Below are 26485 nucleotides of genomic sequence, written 5' to 3'. Positions count from 1 at the left end.
TTCTAACCCTGTTTCTGCTTCTTCAGGTTGAAGGAAAAAATGGTTGGCCACTAGTCTTAGGAGTTCAGACTTCCTAGCCTGAACTCGTGATCTCACACTGCTCAGCCATTTTCCTCAAATTCTCCCTCGACAATGCTTTTAACTTCTCCCAAGTTACTTCACCCTGGCTTCGGGAGCTACTAGCTTCAGTCGCAGACAAGTTAGTATTCTAGCACACACAAGCACAAGAAAACCTGTATTGAAATCTTTTCTGAAGTTCCGAAGAAGGGTCACTGACCCGAAACGTTAACTCTGCTTCTCTTTCCACAGATGCTGCCAGAACTGCTGAGTGATTCCAGCGTTTCTTGTTTTTGTTTCAGATTTCCAGCATCTGCAGTATTTTGCTTTTATTGTATGCATGGGTTAGCCATCTATTTGCAAGCCCACAGACTTTTGTCATGCAGACCCCCACCTGCCAAGAATGAGGCATATTAACTTCATCATATGAACATTGATTTTAAACTGTTGCTGGAGTGAAGAAATGACTTGTTAAAGAGATCACCAGACCTTTGACTGGAGGACATTTGTATACTAAGAGACAGTGCTTATGGAGACAAAGAACTACTCCCTGGGGCAATTAACCCAAATGGATTTTGATCACCGGAAATTGAAGGTGTAAGGAAGTGCATTCCAGGGACTGCTAAGATGATACAATGCACAAAGACAGGACTGGTTAAACCAGCTAGTCCAGGCTTTTGAATGAGACACAGGACAGTTTGAACTGAGACTGCAGAGTTTGCAACTGAAGCTGGAACAAGAAAGCCTCTCTCCTGGCTGTCCCTCTCTCGCTTTCTCTCAAGCCACCGGACCCATGGAAGACATGTAAACCTCAAGAGAGAAAAGACTCCGACATCGAAACAAGTTGAAGCGTGAACTGGGCCCCAATGAATTGCAGGACCTATCGGCAACCAAAGACTCAACATTGAACTTAAAGGACTGTAACTATAATCCCAATATTGCCTCAAACTTTTCCCCTTTATTCTTTTCTGTTTTTTCTGTCTCTATCTGCGTGTGTGTTTACTGCGTATGCATGCTAGCATGGTCACGTCGCATATTCGTAGTCGTTAACCGGATTAGAGTTTAAGATTAATAAACATCCATCTTTTTTGTTTAAAACGAAGAAAACCTGTCTAATTTCTTTGCCTTACAATTGGAGCAGTGAACAAGGATTTACTGAGGGGGAGCTAAAAACACAGTGTTTCTCAAATTAAACCCTGTTATGGTTAAACCAGGCAAACGCTGAGAGAAAACCCATAACCCCGTCTCACCTGTTCGTAACAGAAATTTGGGGGCTAGCGTCCAGGATTTGACCCACAGACAAATGAGAAATTGGAAGTGGGAAGTCAAATTGATCCCCAACAAAGAGATCCATGCATACAATATGTGTGTTTGTTAAATGAGGAAATGTATGGAAAACTTTGATTCAAAGAATACCAATGGTAAATGCCAAAACTTTATTTTTCAAAACATTGTTCCATAAAGGCTGTGAGTAAACAGGCAACAGGGGACAGCACAAAGGCAAGCAGTCTGCGGTTGGGAAACAACATCAGGAAGCAACCAGTGGAAGAGAGATTGAGTACACAAAGTAGAAGAGTGTGCATAAGCAGGTAGACAGTGAACAGAGGGAGAATACATGTGCATGCAGTCAGCAGAAGTAAGAGAGCATGACCAGGTAGCCAATGGAAGGGAGAGTGTGTGATGAGGCAGTGAGCAACAACAAGTTAATTGTTTAGTTGACCCAGGGGTCAGCATTTGTCAAAATGAAGAAATGGAGAATGTTGATGAAGTTATTGTGGTTGATGTGTACATAAGCTTCCAAAAGGCTTATGATAAAGTATGCTAGACATGCTAACAAAATTGAAGCCATGGGATTAAAGGGCAGTGGCAGCATGGATATGAAATTGGCTAAAAAAACAAAACAACTTGTATTTATATAGTGCCTTTAATGCAATAAAACTTCACAAGGCACATCATGACAGCTTAATAAAGCAAATTTGACACCGGGCCATATTAGGAGCACCTTTAAAGGAGGAAAGAGAGGTAGAGAGGCATGAGGTTAGGGAGGGATTTCCAGAGCTTAAAATCTTGGCAGCTGAAGACACAGGGACCAATAGGGGAGCAATTAAAATCAGGGAAGTGCAAGATGCCAGAATTAGAGTTGTGGTTTAACCAAAGCCCTGCCTAATTGTAGCAAGTCTTTCTTACTTTGCTTTACCTGCTTGATGACATCATTGTTGCTGGATACCTCGAGGCATTCAAAAATGAGATTCTACAGGCACAGTGTGGGCATGTGCCCACAAAGATAAAGGCTGGTACAGCCAAATCTGGAGCCCCTTGGTTATCTAGAAGCTTGGTTATCTAGTGGTGCAGTGGTTAGCACCGCAGCCTCACAGCTCCAGTGACCCGGGTTCAATTCTGGGTACTGCTTGTGTGGAGTTTGCAAGTTCTCCCTGTGTCTGCGTGGGTTTTCTCTGGGTGCTCCAGTTTCCTCCCACAAGCCAAAAGACTTGCAGGTTGGTAGGTAAATTGGCCATTATAAATTGCCCCTAGTATAGGTAGGAGTTAGGGAAATATAGGGACAGGTGGGGATGTGGTAGGAATATGGGATTAGTGTAGGATTAGTATAAATGGGTGGTTGATGGTCGGCACAGACTCGGTGGGCCGAAGGGCCTGTTTCAGTGCTGTATCTCTAAACTAAACTAAACTTACAGGGTAGGTTAAAGCAGAAAAAGAAAGCCTGTGACGATCACAAAAAATTTAATACTTTAGAAAGCCTAGAGGAGAATAGAAAGTGCAAAGGTGAAGTAAAAAAGGAAATCAGAAAAGCTATCATCTGACCTCATAGCATATAGGTGTTACCTTTCTTTGTGTTTTTCCAGCTTTTGAGATCCATATATGGTAATATCATTACCTACCAACTCCACTTAAAATTTTTGCTGGAAATCCCCCCTCTTGAGATTGTGAGCATTTATCTGGTCAAAATGTTTATAATTGGGTTTACTTGGCATCTGTTTCTGTAAGTACTATTCCATTTTATTATTTTATTATCTATAATTGCCTTTTTATGGTACCTTTTGTCTTTTTATGGGGCATTGTTGGAACCCTAGCGCCAGTTGCATTTTTGACTAGATGTCCCGAATAGTGGCTTCTCTCTGGCCTTGGCGCCCAACCGGCTATGGGTAAAATCCCTGTGGCGGCAGGCGGAGGTCCTTAAGTGGTCATTAAGCGGCCACTTAAGGGCTTTGATTGGCCTGGGGTGGATGGGCCATTTTTTGCTGCCGCCACCCTGAGTAAAGTGGCAGCGGAGGCGGGAGCGGGTAAGGAAGGGCTCCCCAAGTCTCCCGCTCCATTTTATGCCCCCACCTTCCAGTTTTTTGGGGGTGCGTAAAATTCAGCCCAAAGGTCAAGGAGATGCAATCCACTGCACATGAGAGGAATTTGGGACTTTTAACCGCAAAGAAGTTGGCCATCAAAAAGAAATGTGTAATGTATAAGTGTGGTGTGAGGTTTTCAAGTATTTTAATAAGTAAAGAGAATAGATTTTCTCTGTAATCTGTGATATCAGCCACTTACAAAGTACTATTTAGTTAATGGAGATTTCTTTTAGTTTAGTCATACTGAACGTTTTAATATATGAAATCTTGTGTATTTCTTTCAATTGGTCTGGGGGTTCATATCTCATATTTTGCATATTAACAATCTCACTGAGGTCATAACAATAGGCGGTCATCGTGATGGTGCGTAGATATGGTCGGAAGCTCATCTCAAGGTCAAACATGACACCAAGATTACGAGCAGTATGATTCAGCCTCTAACGGTTGCCAGGGTGAGGGATTTCGTCAGTGGCTAGGAAACAGAGTTTGTGGTGGGGTCTGAAGACAACGGCTTCAGTCTTCCTAATATTTAATTAGAGGAAATTTTTGCTCATCTGGTACTGAATGTCGGTCAAACCGCCTGATAATTTGGAGACAGTGGAAGATTTGAGAAAGTTAGTGATGAGGTAGAGCTGATTGTCGAGAGTAGTGGTGAACAGTTGTTTTTCAGACTGCAGGGAATTATACAGTGATATTCCCAGGGATCGGTATTAGTACTGCTCTTTTGATCTGTATTAATGTCCTGGACTTGAGTATCCAAGGCACAATTTCAATGTTTGCAAATGACAAAATTCAGAAATGTATTAAACAGTGAGGAGGATAGTAACTGACTTCAAGAGGGTAAATTAATGCACAGGCTATTGGCTTGCCTGTTATTGCAGGTGCTGGTGGACTTGCATGTTTCTGGCATTTTATTTTATTATTTCACATTTCCTGCATTTACAGTTTTACTTTTGTTGTGCATATCCCTGAATACCTTTTCCCTGTTGTATTTAACAATTTTCAAAAGTTTTTTTAAATTACTGTTCATTATCACCATTAACTTTACACATCATTCTTTTCACTGGTTTCCACATGCAAGAGTTCATTGAGCCCATTATTTCCTCTTTGACTTTCAAACATACAAGTTTTACCAGTCTCTTTCAACTCCTTTGTTTAGTTCAATGCTAATAAGGGGCTTTCATTCAGGTTCCAGTTTGGAAAAAAAACATTGACCTTTCCTTCCTCTTTATCAGTGTAACAGAACTGCTGTACATTTCCAGCATTTTCTGTTTAATTCAATTTTCCTTTTTTTCTGTTCAGGCGTATAATTGGGCTTGCCAGCTATGGATTTTTTTTTGTCAAGCAGAGATTTTTTAAAGTTGTGGCCTTGGAAACTTAACAGTCAAATGGTGGACTTATTTTAGGAGTGCCAAAATGAGCTTTCAGTTATCAGCTTTTTCCTCTTTTACCTCAGTATCCAAGGAGACAAACAGTATGAAGTTGTTTTTACAGTATTCTGACAAAGGAAAGCTGGAAAAAAAATCCTACTCTAATCACCTTTCAGCAATTAAAAAATATAGCAAAGAAGGAAGCAGGAAAAAAATTGAATTCCAAACTGGTGGTTTTATTAGTTTAGTCGTGACACAGAGATTATGATTAAGACCATCAAATTACATTGGATGGACATAAAAAAATTATTTGTATTCACGTTGTTTATAAATTAAAAATCAACATTTCAACAATAGAAAACAGCTTTCCATATTACAGCCTTAGAATCAGTGATATAAAATCCCTATTACCTATAACAATTAAGTAGCAGAATAATTAGTCATCAGAAAATGTTCAAATATTTAAACTCACTTTGACTTGGTCAATAAGGACAATTTTTAAATAGTAGGATGTCCAAAAAGTGTCTAAGTTTCCAAATTCAATTTGAAATTAGTGGTGTTCTCTCTTCATCTGTGATATTCCCAGAATGTGACCTTCATAAAAAGAAAAGTCTATATAATATTTTCATTGAAGACAATTACATTTTCATATTCTTTTGGGCCTCCTTATCTCGAGAGACAATGGATACGCGCCTGGAGGTGGTCAGTGGTTTGTGAAGCAGCGCCTGGAGTGGCTATAAAGGCCAATTCTGGAGTAACAGGCTCTTCCACAGGTGCTGCAGAGAAATTTGTTTGTTGGGGCTGTTGCACAGTTGGCTCTCCCCTTGCGCCTCTGTCTTTCTTCCTGCCAACTACTAAGTCTCTTCGACTCGCCACAATTTAGCCCTGTCTTTATGGCTGCCCGCCAGCTCTGGCGAATGCTGGCAACTGACTCCCACGACTTGTGATCAATGTCAATTTTCATATACATAGAAATAATGGGGGTATGAGAGGTTTTTGTTTTCAGAATCAACAAGAGGGAAAAATCTACTTGACCTCATCCTCACCAATCTATCTGTCATAGGATATACCTGGGCGATTTTCCACATTGCTGGGTAGATGCCAGTGTTGTAGTTGTAGTTGTCCAGGACAATATTGGTAGGAGTGAGCACCGCAGAGTCCTTGTGGAGGTGAAGTTCCATCTTAACATTGAGGATACCTACCATCGTGTTGTATGGCACTACCACTGTGATAAATGGGATAGAATTTGAACAGATCTAACAATGCAAAACTGGGCATCGAAGAGGCACTGTGGGCCATCAGCAGCAGCAGAATTGCATTCAACCACAATCTGTAACCCCCCATGGCCCAGCAGATCCCCCACTCTACCATTACCATCAAGCCGGGGGACCAACCCTGGTTCAATGAAGAGTGCAGGAGCGCATGTCAGGAGCAGCACCAGGCATACCTAAATATAAAGTGTCAGCTTGGTGAAGCTGCAACACAGGACTACTTGCATGCCAAACTGCGTAAGCAGCATGCAATGGACAGAGCTAAGCGATCCTGCAACCAATGGATCAGATCTAAGCTCTGCAGTCCTGTCACATCCAGTCATGAATAGTGGTGGACAATTAAACAACTAACAGGAGGAGCAGGCTCCACCAATATCCACATCCTCAATGATGGGGGAACCCAGCACATAGTCGACATGGCTTTGTGCGTGGGAAATCATGTCTCACGAATTTGATTGAGTTTTTCGAGGAGGTGACCAAGAGGATTGACAAGGGCAGGGCGATGGACGTTGTCGACATGGACTTTAGCAAGGCCTTTGACAAGGTCCTGCATGGAAGACTGGTCCAGAAGGTTTGAACACATGGGATCCAGGGTGAGCTAGCAAATTGGATACAAAATTGGCTTGGTGATAGAGGCAGAGGGTGGCAGTGGAGGGTTGTTTTTCAGATTGGAGGCCGGTGACCAATGGTGTGCCACAGGGATCGGTGCTGGGCCCTCTGTTGTTTGTCATATATATTAATGACTTGGATGTGAATGTAAGGGGCATGAAGAAGGTTGTGGAAGGTTACAACAGGATATAGATAAACAGGGAAAGTGGGGCAAGGGATTGGCAAATGGAATTTAAAGCAGACAAGTGTGAAGTGATGCATTTTGGGAAGTTAAACCAGGGCAGGACATATACAGTGAATGGCAGAGCCCTGGGGAGTGTTGTTGAGCAGAGAGACCTTGGGGTGCAAGTACATAGTTCCCTGAAAGTGGCAACACAGGTAGACAGGGTGGTGAAGAAGGCGTATGGCATGCTTGCCTTCATCGGCCGAGGCATTCAGTGCAAGAGTTGGGACGTCATGTTACAGTTGTACATAACGTTGGTTAGGCCACATTTGGAGTACTGTGTGCAGTTCTGGTCGCCGCACTACAGGAAAGATGTGATTAAGCTAGAGAGGGTGCAGAAAAGATTCACAAGGATGTTGCCTGGTTTGGAGGGCTTGAGTTATAAAGAGAGATTGGATAGGCAGGGTCTGTTTTCCCTGGAGCGAAGGAAGCTGAGAGGGGACATGATAGAGGTATATAAAATTATAAGAAGCATAGATAGGGTAGATAACCGGAGTCTGTTTCCCATGGTAGGGGTGACTAAAACCAGAGGGCATAGATTTAAGGTGAGAGGGAGGAGGTTTAAAGGGGATCAAAGGGGTACATTATTCACACAAAGAATAGTGGGTATCTGGAATGAACTGCCTGAGGAGGTGGTGGAGGCAGGAACAGTAGTGACATTTAAGAGGCATCTGGACAGGTACTTGAATGAGCAAGGTATAGAGGGATATGGAATTAATGCAGGCAGGTGGGATTAATATAGATAGGCATTATGGTCGGCATGGATGCGGTGGGCCGAAGGGCCTATTTCTATGCTGTACGACTCTATGACTCTATCAGCGCAAAAGACAAGGCTGAAGTATGTGCATCCACCTTCAGCCAGAAGTGCCAAGTGGATGATCCACCTCGGCCTGCTCCTGAGGTCCCCAGCATCACAGATGCCAGTCTTCAGCCAATCCAATTCACTCTGCGTGATATCAAGAAATGACTGAAAGCACTGGATACTGCAAAGGCTATGGCCCTGACAACATTCCAATAGTACCGAAGACCTGTGCTCCAGAACAAGCCGCGTCCCTAGCCAACCTATTCCAGTACAACACTGGCATCTACCCGGAAATGTGGAAAATTGCCCAAGCAGGTCCTGTGCACAAAAAGCAGGACAAATCCAAACCGGCCAATTACTGCCCCATCAGTCTACTCTCGATCATCAGCAAAGTGATGGAAGGGGTTGTTGACAGTGCTATCAAGTGGCACTTGCTCAGCAATAACCTGCTCACTGACGCTCAGTTTGGGTTCGGCCTGGGCCACTCAGTTCCTGACCTCATTATAGCCTTGGTCCAAACCTGGGTAAAAGAGCTGAATCACAGAATTGTTACAGCGTAGAAGGCAGCCATTCAGCCCATCGTGTCTGCACCAGCTCTCCAAATGAGCAATTCACCGAATGCCTTTCCCACGCCTTCTCCCCATAATCCTCCACATTCTTCCTTTTCATATAACTGTCTAATTCCCTTTTAAAAATTCAATTGAACCTGCCTCGTTCAATTGATCCACCACGTGAATCCACACGTTCTCAGGCAGCGCATTCCAGACCTTAACGACTCACTGCATGAAAAAGTTTTTCCTCATGTCGTTTTTGCTTCTCTTACCAATTACTTTAAATCTGTGCCCTCTCATTCTCAATCCTTTCTCCTTTCACCAGTGAGAACAGTTTCTCTGTATCTACTCTGTCCACACCCCTCATGATTTTGAATACCTCTATCAAATCACCTCTCAGCCTTCTCTTCTCCAAGGAAAACAATCCTAACTTCTCCAATCTATCTTCATAACTGAAGTTCCTCATCCTTGGAACCATTCTCGTCAATCTTTTCTGTACTCTCTCCAATGCCCTCACATTTTTCCGACAGTGCGGTGCCCAGAACTGAATGCAATACTCCAGCTGAGGCCGAACTATTGTCTTATACAAGTTCAATATAACTTCCTTGCTCTTGTACTCTAAGCCCCTATTAATAAAGCCCAGGATACTGTATGCTTTGTTAACCGCTCTCTCAACCTGTCCTGCCACCTTCAATGACTTATGCACATATACACCCAGGTCCCTCTGCTCCTGCACCCACTTTAGAATTGTACCTTTTATTTTATATTGTCTCTCCATGTTCTTCCTCCCAAAATGAATCACTTCACATTTCTCTGCATTGAACTTCATCTGCCACCTATCCGCCCATTCCACCAACTTGTCATTGTCCTTTTGAAGTTCGACACCATCCTCCTCAGTTCACAATGTTTCCAGGTTTCGTATCATTCACAAACTTTGAAATTGTGCCCTGTACACCAAGGTCTAGGTCATTAATATCAGGAAAAGCAAGGGTCCCAGCACTGACTCCTGGGGAACTCCTTCCAACAGCCCGAAGAACATCCATTAACCAATACTCTTTGTTTCCTGTCACTCACCCAATTCTGTATCCATGTTGCTACCGTCCCTTTTATTCCATCAGCTATAACTTTGCTCACAAGTCTGTTGTGTGGCAATGTATCAGAGTCTTTTGAAAGTTCACGTACACCACGTCAACTGCATTGCTCTCATCAATCCTCTCTGTTACTTCTTCAAAAAACTCCAGCAAGTTAGTTAAACATGACTTTCCCTTAAGAAATCCATGCTGGCTTTCTTTAATGAACCCACATTTGTCCATGTGACTATTAATTTTGTCCCGAATTATTCTTTTTGGATGTTTCCCCACCACCAAAGTTAAACTGACTGGCCTGTAGTTGCTGGGCTTATCTTTACACCCTGTTTCGAACAAGGGTCTAATGTTTGCAATTGTCCAGTCCTCTGGCACCACCCCTATGTCTAAGGAAGACTGAAAAATTATGGCCAGTGCCTCTGTGATTTCCACCCCCTCTTCCCTTGTTGGATGCTTCTCCTCTAGTCCTAAAGTGCTTTTGCCACTTTAAGTACAGGCAGCTATCTAATATCCTTATCAATTTTAAACCCTTCTGGTGTATAAATCACCACCTCTTTCATCAGTGCCTGGGTTGCACCTTCTACCTTGATAAAGACAGATGCTAAGTATTCATTTAATATCTCAGCTATGCCCCCTGCCTCCATGCGTAAATCCCCTTTATGGTCCCTGATCGGCCCAATTCCTCCTTTTACTGCCTTTTTACTATTTATATGTCTATAGAAAACTTTGGGATTCCCTTTAATGTTAGCTGCCAGTCTCTTTTCATGCTCTCTCTTTGCTTCTCTTATTTGTTTTTTCACTTCCCCTCGGGGTCTTCTACATTCAGCCTGGTACTCAATATTATTTTCTACTTGGCATCTGTCATCAGTACACTTTTTCGTCTTTATCTTAATCTCTACCTCTTTTATCATCCAGGGAGCTCTGGACTTGTTTACCCCACCTTTCCCCTTCGAGTGAACGTAGCTTGGGCACAGTCAAGGTATCTCTCCTTTGAAGGTAGCCCATTATTCAGCTACCGTTTTTCCTGCCAACCTTTGACTCCAATTTATTTACCCCAGCTCCATTCTTATCCCAATGAATTTGACTTTCCCCCAGTTAGTTATTCTTATTCTGGATTGTTCTTTGTCATTTTCCATAGTGAGTCTAAACCTTATGATACAATGATCACTGTCCCTAAAATGAACTCCTACTGATACTTGATCCACTTGGCACACCCTCATTCCCAAGAACCAGGTCTAGCAGTGCCTCCTTTCACGTTGGACTAGAAACATACTGCAATAGAAAAATTTTCTTCAACACACTCTAGGAACTCTCGCCCCTCACTACCCTTTACATTACTACTATCCCAGTCTATGTTTGGATAATTAAAGTCCCCCATTATAACTAACCTATAATTTTTGCAGTTCTCTGTAATTTCCTTGCAAATTTGTTCCTCCACATCCTTCCCACTAGCTGGTGGCCTATAGACAACACCGAGCAATGTAACTGCACCTTTTTTGTTCCTTAGCTCTAGCAAAATTGATGCTGTCCTCAACCCCTCTAGGACATCCTTTTTCTCCAGCACCACAATGCTCTCCTTAATCAATACTGCCTCCCCTCCCCCTTTTTTCCCTTTCATATCTTTCCTAAACACCTTGCATCCAGGAATATTCAATACCCAGTCTTGCTCTTCTTTGAGCCAGATCTCTGTTATAGCCATCACAACATATTTCCACATGTTTATCTGTGCCTGTAATTCACCAATCTTATTAACTACCCAAGAACCATAGAAAAGTTACGGCACAGAAAGAGGTCATTCAGTCCATTGTGTCTGCGCCGGCTGAAAAAACTAGCTGCCCATTCTAATCCCACCTTCCAGCATCTGGTCCGCAACATTGCAGGTTACACTCCGTGCATTCACATATATGCACATTAACCCTGATTTAGACTTTATTACTTTCTCCCTTACTCTGAGCCCATTTAATAACTTACTATTCTCTGTGCACGTTGATAGTCCTCTCTGATATTTCCTCCTGGTTCCCACACCCCAGCCAAGTTAGTTTAAACCCTCTCCAATAGCACTAGCAAAATGGCCCATAAGGAAACTTGTCCCAGCTCTGTTCAGGTGCAACCCAACCCGTCTGTACAGGTCCCATCTTCTCCAGAACTGGTCCCAGTGTCCTAGGAATCCAAAGCTCTCTTTCTTGCACCATCTTTCCAGCCATGCATTCATCTGCACTATCCTCCTATTTCTAACTCCAGAGGTGAGGTGAGAGTGACTGCCCCGGCATCAAGGCAGCATTTGACTGAGTGTGTCATCAAGGAGTCCCAGCAAAACTGGAGTCAATGGGAATCAGGGGGAAAACTCTCCACCGGTTGGAGTCATACCTAGCACAAAGGAAGATGGTTGTGGTTGTTGGAGGTCAATCATCTCAGCTCCAGGACAACACTGCAGGAATTCCTCAGGGTAGTGTCCTAGGCCCAACCATCTTCAGCTGCTTCATCAATGACCTTTCCTCCATCATAAGTCAAAAGTGGGGATGTTCGCTGATGATTGCACAATGTCCAGCACCATTCACGACTCCTCGGATACTGAAGCAGTCCATGTCCATGCAGCAAGACCTGGATAACATCCAGGCTTGGGCTGATAAGTGGCAACTAACATTCACGCCACACAAGTGCCAGGCAATGACCATCTCAAACAAGAGAGAATCTAACCATCACCCCTTGATGTTCAATGGCATTACCCTGGCTGAATCCCCCACTATCAACATCCTGGAGGTTACCTTTGACCAGAAAATGAACTGGACCAGCCACATAATTGCTGTGGCTACAAGAGCAGGTCAGAGGCAAGGAATTCTGTGGCGAGTAACTCACTTCCTGTCTCCCCAAAGCCTGCCCACCATCTACAATAGAGGCCTGCTCAGGTCGGGAAAAAGAACCCGACCCGAACAACCACGGACCCAAGCCCGACCCGGCCCGAGTTCCTCCGATTTTTCCCCGAACACAACCCGACCAGAACCCGCCCCGACCTGACCATCCCTTTACTTACCTTCAGACTCGGAATCTCCACGAAGCTGCAGCGCATGCACAATGACATCACAGTGACGTCACTCACTCACTGAGCAGACTCAGTTTTGTCCCGGGACTCCCAGCTTACAGAAGTTTTTTAAATTTCAGTACTTACCAGCAGAGCACTTACTTCACCTGGACTCGGCCCGACCCGATCCGAGCCTGAAAGCCAGACCCTGGAGATGGGCCAAACCTGATCCGAACCCAACACATATCGTCGGGTCTGGGTCAGGTAGTAAGCCTCTAATCTACAAGGCACAAGTCAAGAGTTTGATGGAATACTCCCCACTTGCCTGGATGGGTGCAGCTCCAACAACACTCAAGAAGCTCGACACCATCCAGCAGCCAGCTTGATTGGCATCCCATCTACCACCTTCAACATTCACTCCCTCCACCACCGACGCACAGTGGCAGCAGTGTACCATCTACAAGGTGCAACTCACCAAGGCTCCTTCAACAGCACCTCCCAAACCCACAACCTCTATCACGTGGAAGGACCAGGGCAGCAGATGCATGGGAACACCACCACCTGCAAGATTCCCTCCAAGCCACATACCATCCTGACTTGGAACTATTATCAGCGTTCCTTCACTACCGCTGGGTCAAAATCCTGGAACTCCCTTCCGAACAGCACTGTGGGTGTACCTACCCCACATGGACTGCAGTGGTTTAAGAAGGCAGCTGACCACCACCTTCTCAAGGGCAATTAGGGATGGGCAATAAATGCTGGCCTAGCCAGCGATGCCCACATCTCACAAATGAATAAAAAATACCCAGAATCCACTACTTAAAAATTTTTTCTTCTTAGATATGCTGTGATTCACTTATCTGATCCAAATGTTGATTATTCCCATGATCATTTTAATAACAAAAATACCTGATAAAGCAAGTGCATAAATAGCTTTTCAGTGATCAATTTAATTTGAAGGATGTGCCAATCACCCATATTCCCATTATTTTTCTTGTAATCATTAAAGTACAAATTTAAGCTGCTGAAAAAACACATAAATCGTGATGTCTTTTAATTTCAATATTAATTTCCTGATACGGTGCCTAAACAGTTAAATAATGACAGAAGAAAAGGTTTTTTAAAAAATTCATTCACAGGGTGTGGGTGCCACTGGCAAGGCCAGCATTCATTACCTGTATCTAATTGTCTTTGAGAAGGTGGTGCCTTCTTGAACCACTGCAGTCTGCGTGGTGAAGGTACTCCCACAGTGCTGTTAGGGAGGGATGTCCAGGATTTTGACCCAGTGATGAAGGAACAGCAATAGTCAGGACGGTGTGTGACTTAGAGGTGGTAGCGTCGTCATGTCCCTTCTTCCCTTGTCTATATAGCAGGCAGTGGTCGCAGTTTTGGAAGGTGCTGTTGAAGAAGCCTCAGCAAGTTGCTGCAGTACATCTTGTAGATGGTACACATTGCAGCTACTGTGCGTCAGTGGTGCAGGGAGTGAATGTTTAAGGTTGTGGATGGGGTGCCAAACAAGCAGGCTGCTTGACTGTTGTTGGAGCTGCACTCATCCAGGCAAGTGGAAAGTATTTCATCACACTCTTGACTTGCACTTTGTAGATGGTGGAAAAACTTGGGGAGTCAGCAGATAAGTCACTCTCTGCAGTATGCCCAGCCTCTGACCTGCTCGTGTAGCTACTGGAATTATGTGGCTGATCCAGTTAAGTTTCTGATCAATGATGACTCTCCCAGGATGTTGATGGTGGGGGATTCAATGACGGTAATGCCATTAAATATCAAGGGGAGGTGCTTAGACACTTGTTGGAAATGGTCATTTCCAGGGACTTGTATGGCACAAATGTTACTTGCCACTTATCAGGCCAAACCTGGATGTTGCCCAGGTCTTGCTGCATGTGGGCATGGACAGCATCATCACCCTGAACAATTAAAAATGGAACTGAACTCTGTGAATTCATCTCTACTTCTTATCTTTAATGAGTAAAGGCCATTGATGAAACAGCTGAAAATAGTTGGGTCTTGGACATTGTCCTGAAGAAGCTGAAGATGGTTGGGCCTAGGACACGGCTCTGCGGTAATCCTGCCCTGATATCCTGATACTGAAATAACTGGCCTCCAAAAACTACAATCATCTTCCTTTGTGCTAGGTATGACTCCAGCCAGTGGACAGTTATCCCCTTGATTCCCATTTTGCAAAAGCCCCTTGGTGCCACAGTCAGGCAATTGCAGCCTTGATGTCAAGGACAGGTACTTTCACCTTTCCTCGGGAATTCAACTCTTTAGTCCATGTTTGCACCAAGGTAATGAGGTCTGGAGCGGAGTGGTCTTGCTGGAACCCAAACTGAGCATCGGTGAGCAGGTTATTGATGAGTAAGACTTGCTTGATAGCACTGTCGACGACATTTTCCATCACTTTCCTTATAATTGAAAGTAGATTGATGGGGAGGTAATTGACCGGATTCGATTTGTCCTGTTTTTTGTGGATAGGATATACCTGGGCAATTATCCCCAAAGTCAGGTAGATGCCAGTGTTGTAGCTGTTTTGGAACAACTTGGCTAGGGGTGCAGCTAGTTCTGCAGCATTAGTCTTCAGCAGTACAACTGGAATGTTGCCAGGGCCCATAGCCATTGCTGTATCCAGTGTGCTCAGCGATTTCTTGATATCATGTGGAGTGAATCAAATTGGCTGAGGACAGGAATCTGTGATGCTGGGGACATCAGGAGGAGGCTGAGATGGATCATCTACTTGGCATTTTCTGCCTGATGATGGTTGAAAATACTTCAGCTTGTCTTTTGCACTCAGAAGCTGCGCTTCGCCATCATTGAGAATGGGAATTTTCCTGAAGCCCCCTCCTCCCATTAGTTGTTCATTTGTCCACCACAATTCACTACTGGATGTGGCAGGACTGCAGAACTTTGATCTGATCCACTTATTGCGAGATTTGCTTAGTTCTGTCTATAGCATGCTGCTCTCACTGTTTAGTATATATGTAGTCCTGTATTGTAGCTTCACCAGGTTGGTACCTCATTTTTAGATATGGCTGGTGCTGCTCCTGGCATGCTTTTCTTTACTTCTCACTGTACAGGGTTGGTTCCCTGACTTGATGGTAATGGTGGAGTGAAGGATATGCCGGGCCATGAGGTTACAGATTGTGGTTGTGTACAATTCTGCTGCTGCCGATGGCCCACAGCACCTCATGGATGCCCAGTTTTGAACTGCTAGATCTGTTCTGAATCTAATCCATTCAGCACGGTGGTAATGCCGGGAAGGTGTCCTCACTGTGAAGATGGGACTTTGTCTCCACAAGGACTGTGTGGTGGTCACTCCTACCAATACTGTCATGGAGAGATGCATCTATGACAGGTTGATTGGTAAGGACAAAGTCAAGCAGGTTTTTTCTGCTTGTTGGTTCTCTCACCACCTGTCATAGGCCCAGTCTGGCAGATATCATAAGATCATAAGAACTAGGAGCAGGAGTAGGCCGTCTGGCCCCTCGAGCCTGTTCTGCCATTCAATAAGATCATGGCTGATCTTTTCGTGGACTCAGATCCACTTACCCGCGCTCTCACCGTATCCCTTAATTCCTTTATTGTTCAAAAAGATATATGTCCTTCAGCACTCGGCCAGCTTAGTCAGTAGCGGTGCTATCAAGCCATTCTTGGTGATGGACATTGAAATCCTCCACCCAGAGTACATTCTGCTCCCTTGCTAGTCTCAGTGTTTCTTTCAAGTGGTGTTCAACATGGAACAGTAACGATTCATCAGCTGAGGGAGGGTGGTGGTTGGTAATCAGCAGGGGGTTTCCTTTCCCATGTTTGACCTGATGTTATGAGACTTCATGGGATCCAGAGTCAATGTTGAGAAATCCAAGGGCCACTCACTCCCGACTGTATACCACTGTGCTGCCACCTCTAGTTGGTCTGCCCTTCCAGTAGAACAGGACATAACCAGAGATGGTGATGGATGTATCTGGGATGCTGGCTGAAACCTATGATTCTGTGGGTATGACAACGTCAGGCTGTTTTTTGAGTAGTCTGTGGGACAGCTCTCTCAATTTTGGCACAAGTCCCCAGATGTTAGTGAGGAGGATTTTGCAGGCTGGGTCTGTCTTTAACATGTCTGAAGCCATTGCTAAGGTCGATGCTGAGAGGTCCATCCAGTTTTATTATTTTTATACTTTTTTATGGGGTTTGATAGAACCAAGTGGCTTGCTAAGCTACTTGAGAGGGCAGGTAAGGATATTGCTGTGGGCCGAGCATCAAATATAGGCCAGACAGGTTTCTTTCCCAACAGGACCTTAGTGAACCAGGTGGATTTTAATTCATTACTATCTAGTGCACTGTTTTTATGATAAGCACTACCAGCCTCAACACCAGGAAACAACTATACTCACTGGTGTCACTTTTAGCATGAAAAGAGAGAAAAACATATCGAAAAACACAACCTTTATGAGAAAGATTTTTCAGTGAGAGAATTATACGTTATTCAGTATTCTCGCTCCCGACTGCTATCCCAACAATGTCTGCGTCAAAGTGCATATTTTTCCAAAGGTTTCTAATCCAGTATTCACCCAACTTCCATATACGTATAATGGTTGGCTGCCCAATTAGGTCCACATTTGAGACAAAATGCTGAAACATGTCACATAGAAACATAGACAAGAGGAGCAGGAGTAGGCCATTTGGCCCTTCGAGCCTGCTCCACCATTCATTATGATCATGGATGATCATCCAACTCAGTAACCTGTTCCCGCTTTCGCCCCATTCCCTTTGATCCCGTTAGACCCAAGAGCTATATCTAACTCCTTCTTGAAAACGTACAATGTTTTGGCCTCAACTGCTTTCTGTGGTAGCAAATTCCACAGGCTCACCAACCTCTGGGTGAAGAAATTTCTCTGCATCTCAGCCCTGAAAGGTTTACCCCATATCCTTAGACTATGACCCCTGGTTCTGGACTTCCCCACCATTGGGAACATCTTTCCTGCATCTACCCTATCAAGTCCTGTTAGAATTTTATAGTTTCTATGAGATCCCCCCTCACTCTTCTGAACTCCAGCGAATATAATCCTAACTGACTCAATCTCTTCTCATACATCAGTCCCGCCATCCCAGGAATCAGTCTGGTAAACCTTCGCTGCACTCCCTCTCTCGCAAGAACATCCTTCCTCAGATAAGGAGACCAAAACTTCACACAATATTCCAGGTGTGGCCTCACCAAGACCCTGCATAATTGCAGCAAGACATCTCTGCTCCTGTACTCGAATCCTCTCGCTATGAAGGCCAACATACCATTTGCCTTTTTTACCGCCTGTTGGACCTGCATGCTTACCTTCAGCGACTGGTGTACGAGAACATCCAGGTCTCGCTGCATATTCCCTTCTCTCAGTTTATAGCCGTTCAGATAATAACCTGCCTTCCTGTTTTTGCTACCAAATTGCATTACCTCACAATTATCCACATTATACTGCATCTGCCATGTATTAGCCCACTCACTCAACTTGTCCAAATCACCCTGAAGCCTCTCTGCATCCTCCTCACAACTCACCCTCTCACCCGGTTTTGTGTCATCTGCAAATTTGGAGATATTACATTGAGTTCCCTCATCTAAATCATTAATATATATTGTGAATAGCTGGGGTCCTAGCACCGATCCCTGCGGTACCCCTCCAGTCACTGCCTGCCAATTGGAAAAAGACCCATTTATCCCTATTCTTTGTTTCCTGCCTGCCAACCAATTTTCTATCCATCGCAATACACTTCCCCCAATCCCATGCGCTTTAATTTTACACGCTAATCTCTTATGTGGGACTTTGTCGAAAGCCTTCTGAAAGCCCAAATAAATCACATCCACTGGCTCCTCCTCATCAACTCTATTAGTTACATCCTCGAAGATTTCTATTAGATTTGTCAAGCATGATTTCCCTTTCGTAAATCCATGCTGACTCTGCCCGATTCTACCACGGTTCTCCAAGTGCTCTGCGATAAAATATTTGATAATGGACTCTAGAATTTTCCCCACTACCGACGTCAGGCTGACTGGTCTATAATTCCCTGCTTCCTCTCTACCTCCCTTTTTGAATAGTGGGGTTACATTAGCTACCCTCCAATCTGTAGGAACTGTTCCAGAGTCTATAGAATCTTGGAAGATGACCACCAACGCATCCACTATTTCTAGGGCCACTTCCTTATGTACTCTCGGATGCATACCATCAGGCCCTGGAGATTTATCGGCCTTCAATCCCATCAATTTCCCCAACACTATTTCTCTACTAATACTGATTTCCTTCAGTTCTTCTCTTTCAGTAAGCCCTGTGTTCCCCAACATTTCTGGTTTGATATTTGTGTCCTCCTTTGTGAAGACAGAACCAAAGTATGCATTTAGTTGGTCAGCCATTTCTTTGTTCCCCCATAATAAATTCCCCTGTTTCTGACTGTAAGGAACCCACATTTGTCTTCATCAATCTTTTTCTCTTCACATACCGATAGAAACTTTTACAGTCAGTTTTTATGTTCCCCACAAGCTTGCCCTCGTACTGTATTTTCCCCTTCTTAATCAATCCCTTAGTCCTCCTTTGCTGAATTCTAAACTCCTCCCAATCCTCAGGTCTGTTGTTTTTTCTGGCAAATTTATATGCCTCTTCCTTGGATCTAATGCTATCTCTAATTTCCCTTGTAAGCCACGGTTTGGCTACCTTTCCCGTTTTACTTTTGCGCCAGACAGGGATAAACAATTGTTGCAGTTCATCCATGTGCTCTTTAAATGTTTGCCATTGCCGATCCACCGTTATCCCTTTCAGTAATGTTTCCCAATCCGTCATAGCCAACTCGCGCCTCATACCTTCGTAGACTAAGGTTCAGGATCCTAGTCTCAGAATCAACTACGTCACTCTCCATCTTGATGAAGAATTCTATCATACTATGGTCGCTCATCCCCAAGGGGTCTCGCATCAATGGATTGTCAATTATTCCTCTCTCATTACACAATACCCAGTCTAGGATGGCCTGTTCTCTAGTTGGTTCCTCAACATATTGGTCCAGAAAACCATCCCATATACACTCCAAGAACTCCTCCTCTGCGGTATTGTGACTAATTTGATTTGCCCAATCTATATGCAGATTAAAATCACCCATAATAATACATGAGGATGTAACAAGCAGGGTGATAAAGGCGAACCAGGAGGTGCAGTGTATTTGGATTTCCAAAAGGCATTCGATAAGGTGCCACATAAAAGGTTACTGCACAACATAAGAGCTCATGATGTTGGGGATAATATATATAATAGCATGGATGGAGGATTGGCTAGTGGGAAACAGGGAGTCAGGATAAATCGGTCATTTTCAGGTTGGCAAATTGTAACTAGTGGGGTGCCACAGAGATGAGTTCTGGGGCTTCAACTATTTACAATCTATATTAATGACTTGGATGAAGGGACTGAGTGTATTGTAACCAGATTTTCTGACAATAGAAAGATACATAGGAAAGCAAGTTGTGAGGAGGACACAAATGGCTGAATTTTACGCCGCCCCAGTGGATCGGATGGTGGCATGGGGGCAGCGTAAAATTGAGCAGCAGGCTCCGGGAGGCCTAACCACCCTGCTTCCGCCTCTGGCTAAGTTTACAGCATCAGGTGGGAGGTGGGAAACGGCCTGCCTGCCCGAGACCAATCAAGGCCCTTAAGTGGCCACTTAACCGACACTTAAGGGCCCTCGCCAGCCTCCACGACTATTTTACCCATGGCAAGCGGGCGTGCTGGGGACATGAAAGGCCACCCAGCGATAGCTGTCAGCCTTTCCGCACCCCGGGGGGGGGGGGGGGGGAGGTTGCCATTGCAATCAGGCACAGGGTGCCTGATTGAGGGCCACCCCCGCTTCCCAACCCACCCCCGGGACCCAAGACGCCCTCTCCCACCAAATGACCACTCCAGCCCCACCAGGGAAGGACCGATCCTCCTGGTGAGGCAACCTTAACTTACCTTCCCTCCAGGCTCCTTGGCATCGGTTGGGCTGCAGTCCCAGCAGTGTCCACCGCTCCCGGTGGCGCTGCTGGGACTAAGAGCTGCTAGCCCGCTGATTGGCCGGCAGCTCATGGAGGCGGGACCTCCTCCCTCAAGCGGCTGGAAGTCCCGCCTCGGGAGAATTAAAGCCTGGGGACCCGTAAAATACAGGACAGTTCTCCAGGCTAGGCAGATTCCTGTCAGCCCACGGTAAAATTCAGACCAAAATGTCTGCAAAGAGTTATAGATAGGTTAAGTGAGTGGGCAAAAATTGGTAGATGGAGTATAATGTGGGAAAATGTGAGATTGTCCATTTTGGTGGGAAGAACAGAAAAGAAGAATATTATTTAAACGGAGAGAGACAGCAGAAGGCTGCGATACAGAGGGACCTGGGTGTCCTCATACATGGATCACAAAAAGTTAGCATGCAGGTACAGCAAGTAATTAGGAAGGCAAATTAAATGTTGGCCTTTATCGCAAGAGGGATGGAGTTTAAATGCAGGGAAGTCTTGGTACAACTGTACAGGGTATCGGTGAGACCTCACCTAGAGTTTTACGTTCAGTTTTGGTCTCCTTATTTAAGAAGGGATATACCTGCATTGGAGACAGCTCAGAAAAGGTTCAAGAGGTTGATTCCTGGAATGACGGGGTTGACTTATGAGGAAAGGTTGAGCAGGTTGGGCCTATACTCATTGGAGTTTAGAAGAATGAGAGGTAATCTTATTGAAACATATCAAATTCTGAGGGGGCTTGACAAGGTAGATGCTGAGAGGATATTCCTCCACGTGGGGAAATATAGAACTAGGGGGCATAATTTCAAAATAAAGGATCTCCCTTTTAAAATGTTGATGAGGAGGAATTTCTTTTCTCAGAGGGTCATTAATCTTTGGAATTCTCTACCCCAGAGAGCAGTGGAGGCTGGGTCATTGAATATATTCAAGGCTGAGTTAGACAGATTTTTGATCTATAAGGAAGTCAAGGGTAATGGGAGGGTGGGGTGCTGGAGGGGTGCAGGCAGGAAAGTGGAGTTAAGGCCACAATCAGATCTTATTGAATGGCGCAGCAGGCTCGAGGGGCTGAATGGCCTGCTCCTGCTTCTATTTCACATATTCTTACATCTTCACCTACCCTTGGCTACAAGCAGTCCCTGCTGCTATTCTCAAAGCAATAGGCAGCCCAGGAGGTGAACGACAAACGGGAAAGTAAACATTAGTGCCTCTTCTTAAAATGTCACCATTCTTACGTGCACCCTTTCACATCAGTATTCTTTTTGTTTATTTAAAGATACAGCACTGAAACAGGCCCTTCGGCCCACTGAGTCTGTGCCGACCATCAACCACCCATTTGATACTAATCCTACATTAATCCCATATTCCCTACCGCATCCCCACAATTCTCCTACCACCTACCCACACTAGGGGCAATTTACAATGGCCAATTTACCTATCAAACTGCAGGTCTTTGGCTGTGGGAGGAAACCGGAGCACCCGGCGGAAACTCCACACGGTAACAGGGAGAATTTGCAAACTCCACACAGGGAGTACCCAGAATCAAATCCGGGTCGCTGGAGCTGTGAGGCTGTGGTGCTAGCCACTGCACCACTGTGCCGCCCAGTTTAAATTTAAGAAATGTAAGAATCTGAAATACAAATACAAACCTCCTTTTCTGCACCATTTCCACCAAAAAGTAGAAACCCAACAGCGTACCCTAAAGATAGAAGAAAAGACCATTAGTCTAATGGTAATTATTAAAGGGATCATTTTCCAATTTTATTTTTAAAATGGTGGCTTAGGGTTACAACGCTAAATATTCTGTTCATCATCTATGTTGTGTCTACTTACAAAAATGAATGGAAAGCCTCCTTGTATAGCTGCAGCCCACTCAAAATTCAATTCTTCGTATAGATATCCACCCAGTGTTGGTCCTACAAATGTTCTGATTTAAAAATAAAAAAAGGTTATACTAGTTACCATCTAGCAGGTTATTTTAAGCCATGCAAAATTTACACTTTCTGCTTATAGATGCTCAACCTGTCCCAGTGCTGGTGTGTTCAGCTCCAGCCTGTATTGCCTCCAGCAGTACTTGCTTTTGGTGGTAGGACAGTGTGTCGACTCCACCGAAACACTAGCAGCCCTACAATTCAATGCTCTTGATGTACTCTGGCAGCATTGCTTATATCTCCAAACTAGGAGGAGTGACTTTTGGATTGGTTGAAAGCAGTGGATAAAATTTTTGTTACAAGACTATACTAACCATAAACCATTAGCATTCTTGTTTGTTCACACTTGTATCAATGAGAATAGAGAGATACAAAAGTACCAGATAGCCGTACATTAACATTGGCATTCCATGATTTGGAGGAACCTGGGCCGTCCATTTATATACAACCAGTACAACTTGAGGCAATGTTAATCAAAGCACCTCACTTGTGCCAGCAAGTTGGGTACAAAAAAAAACAAAGCTGCAGCAAGTAAAACTTCCACATTTACTGAAAATTCACAGCAAAATGAAATGGTACAATTATTCTGTTTCATAATGCAATATTCTCTGGAAATAAACTGCCAGAAATTTTCTGCAAGGTACCACAGCAATGCACACACTCAGAAAAGGTGACACCAACACAAATTTAAAATCAAATGGTAATGCATAGTATGACAGATAATTAATGTTTTAATAAAAATAAAATGGTGCCAAAGTACAGACACTTATTTATTAAACATCTTGTATATAACAGTCACTTCCTGTAACACTTTGCCAGCACACCTGCTGTCACACACAAAAACATACCTATGGATTATACCACAGTCCTCGCAGCAAAAAAGTACTATTCTTTACATAATTATCCTCAGGATTATTCCATGTTGACCCATCACTCAATGGGTTCCCCCCAATATCTATAAGTGAGTTCTACTGCTCCCCAAACCTTGAGCTAATATTTCCCTGCTTCGCCTGACTGGCCATCACATCTGCCAACACTGCCTACAAAAGCTCAAACATACTTTGGACTGTACTGAAAAATGGATTACATTTTGAGCTGAAGAGTTTAAAACAGAAATTACTAAGATACAAAAGCACTGGAAACCACACATTAAACATGCCAAAACTACTAAAATACTAACCCAAGTTAAATGTATTTCTATCTATACACACAGATACATACCCAAGAGACCAACATGCTGTAAACATTCCAGACACCAGACCTAAAGTACCAAGTCCCTCTTCACATCCGTTCTCACTGAACAAAAAGTGAAAGTCAATGTCAGTTATTACAATCAAACCTCATTCTAACTCATTAGAACTGACTCCTTAGTGTGTTTCTGTGCATAACAAATCCTGGTGTGATCAGTCATTACTTAGTCTCTCAAGCTGCTTAATTAGCATTCATCCATATAATTCAATTGTTAGACATGTAAAACAAACCTTTTCTACACTACAATAGAGTGTTAAACAGTCATGCCTCCAATTTAAATTAATTGGGAGAAAAAAGTAAAAGAATAAAAATGATGCATTTAGGTAGAGTATTAGAACATCCTTGTGATATTTTAGTGCTTCACAAATAATTTCTGACTTTGATAATAACTCTGAAATTAATTCTCTTATGTAGGTAAACTTGGCAGCCAATTTGCACACAGAGCCACCAAAGAGCAAATAAGTGACCAGCTGATCTACTTCGGAGATGCAATTTGAGGAAAGTATGTTCGCAACGACTTTGGGGAAATACCCCAGTTATCTTCAAGTAGCGCTATTAAATATTTTAGTTCCATCGGGACAGGGAGACAAGGTCTTGGTTTGAATGGCACCTCTGACAATGTAGCAAAAAAATCATATTCTAGATTACTTGTTGAAGTCTTGGAGTGGGCTTGAACCCACAGCCTCTCAATGTGGCTAGACTGCTACCAACTGAAGAGTATTCTGAGTAAAACCATGGCCAGGTTTTTAAAATATTCTGATCTCAATCAATACAACATTAACTTAGTTTTATACTTACAGGATTATATACAAATTACAACATGGAAACAGGCCATTGAACTCAACTAGTCCATGCTGGTGCTTGCATGGTCTCTGCTTCAATTACTAACTCCAGTTGTGCATTCTAGCCTTGTATCCTTTGTTTTAAAAAATAGGTTTCTCCTGCTCTTTGTCCTCAATCTCTTACTCCAACCTTGTATCTATATCCCCTCATTCTAGACCTTGCAACCATGCAAAACAGTCAGTTTCTATCTACTTTGTCCCATTTCTTCATAATTTTAAATACCTTTATCTAATCCTCCGGTAATTTACACTACATGAATGAGAACAGCCCTGACGTTTCCAAGTCTTTCTATGTATTTGTATTTTCCATACAGGGAATCATCCTAATGAAGCTGCTGTGTGTATCACATAGGATTACATAAAATATACAGCACAGAAACAGGCCATTTGGCGCAACTAGTCCATGCCATAGCTAATGCTCCACCTGAGCTTCCTCCCGTCTTTCCTCATCTAAATAAATCAGCGTAACCCTCTATTCTCTTCTCCCTCCTTTGCTTGTCTAGTCTTCCCTTAAATGGATCTGGACTATTCACTCCAACCACTCCCTATGGTTCCGAATTCCCTACTGGATTTCTTGGTGACTATCTTACATTGATAGCTTCCAGTTATCCTCTTCCCCACAATTGGAAACATTTGCTCTGTATCCACACTATCAAAACCTTTCATAATTTAAAAACCTCTATTAGGCCACGCCTCAGCTTATTTTTTTTAACCTCTAGAGATCCTTTCTATTGCCTCAACATTTAGCCTATAATCAGGAACCCACAACTGCACACACTAATCCAACTGTGCTTTATTAAGGCATAAAGACTTAAAGCAGCCATAAAGACGGGGCTAAAGTGTGGCGAGTCGAAGAGACTTAGTAGTTGGCAGGAAAAAAGACAGAGGCTCAAGGGGAGAGCCAACTGTGTAACAGCCCCGACAAACAAATTTCTCTGCAGCACCTGTGGAGCAGCCTGTCACTCCAGAATTGGCCTTTATAGCCACTCCAGGCGCTGCTTCACAAACCACTGACCACCTCCAGGCGCTTATCCATTATCTCCCGAGATAAGGAAGCCAAAGAAGAAGAAGAAGAAATATGGAACAACAGTGCTTTGTATATGCAGCAACTGGTGTAGGCTCATTTTCCTCATTACTACATTACTAAAAAGTACTGCAAGAAGAAATTTGTTCATATTAAGCTATACTTCCTCCCATTTACATTTTAAAACTATTACACCAATTTCGGAGGGAACAGCTTAATTTACAACCTTGCCCTGTGACCTTACTGTTTGAATGAAGGAGAGGCATAGACTGTCATTTAAGCAATGTCAGCAGCCTGTCAATGGCATGGTGATACTGCCTGCAAAGATGCTGAGACAGAGCTGCAGAGATCTTCCCAGACATGAGGGAAGATACAGTGGACAAAAATAAACTTATGCACAAGATAAACTCTCTTGGTCAGCCTCCCACTTTGCATCCTTCGTAAATGTGAGCTCATTCAAAATTTGCTGCCCAAATCCTAACTTGCACTGCGTTCAATTAACACATCACCTCTGTGCTCACTGATCTACCATGACTCCTGCACTGGCAATGCCTGTATTTTAAAATTCTCATGTTCATTTTCAAATCCCACCATGGTCTCATCCCTCTCTATAACCTCCTCCAGACCAACAACCATCCAAGATCCAGACACTCCTCCAATTCTGGCCTTTTGCGCATCCATGATTTTATTCCACCTTTGTTGGATGTGGCTTCAGCTGTCAAGGCCCTAAGCTTTTGACCTCCCTCCCGAATAGAGTAGGGGAATGAGACTGACTGGTTTGCTCTACAGGGAGCCAGGATGGACTCAATGGGATGAATGGCCTCCTCCTGTACTGTAATGACTCCCCACCTCTCTACCTCTCTTTCCTTCTTTTAAGGTGCAACTTAAAACCTGCCTCTTTGACCAAACTTTTGATCATCTATTCTAATATCTCCTTATGTGGCTCTGTCAAATTTTGTTTGATAATCTGTACCTTGAGATGATTTACTACATTAAAAGTGCTATAGAATTGCAAATTGTTGCTGTAAAAGGCATGGGCTCCATAAAATTGGTGACAATGGGCTAGCATACGGCTTCTACTTTTCTCCTGCA

The 26485-nt window shown here is 43.7% G+C and overlaps 1 protein-coding gene across 2 annotated transcripts in view; it reads right to left on the bottom strand.

Annotated features, from left to right (window-relative positions):
* Positions 1 to 4998: 4998 nt before the first annotated feature.
* The window catches only part of LOC137361854 (MFS-type transporter SLC18B1-like), a 70615-nt gene continuing 49128 nt past the window's right edge, over positions 4999 to 26485 (bottom strand). For both annotated transcript variants that reach the window (XM_068026460.1, XM_068026468.1), the window contains 4 exons: positions 23498 to 23572; positions 22179 to 22272; positions 21995 to 22044; positions 4999 to 5377 (listed from right to left, as the gene is read on the bottom strand). In XM_068026460.1, the coding sequence (XP_067882561.1) occupies positions 5323 to 5377; positions 21995 to 22044; positions 22179 to 22272; positions 23498 to 23572 (274 nt within the window). In that variant the 3' untranslated portion in view covers positions 4999 to 5322. The remainder of the gene's footprint in view (positions 5378 to 21994; positions 22045 to 22178; positions 22273 to 23497; positions 23573 to 26485) is intronic.

Source organism: Heterodontus francisci, chromosome 3 (assembly GCF_036365525.1).
Source record: "Heterodontus francisci isolate sHetFra1 chromosome 3, sHetFra1.hap1, whole genome shotgun sequence".
Classification (NCBI taxonomy): domain Eukaryota; kingdom Metazoa; phylum Chordata; class Chondrichthyes; order Heterodontiformes; family Heterodontidae; genus Heterodontus; species Heterodontus francisci.
This window is presented reverse-complemented; position numbering and strand designations above follow the sequence as displayed.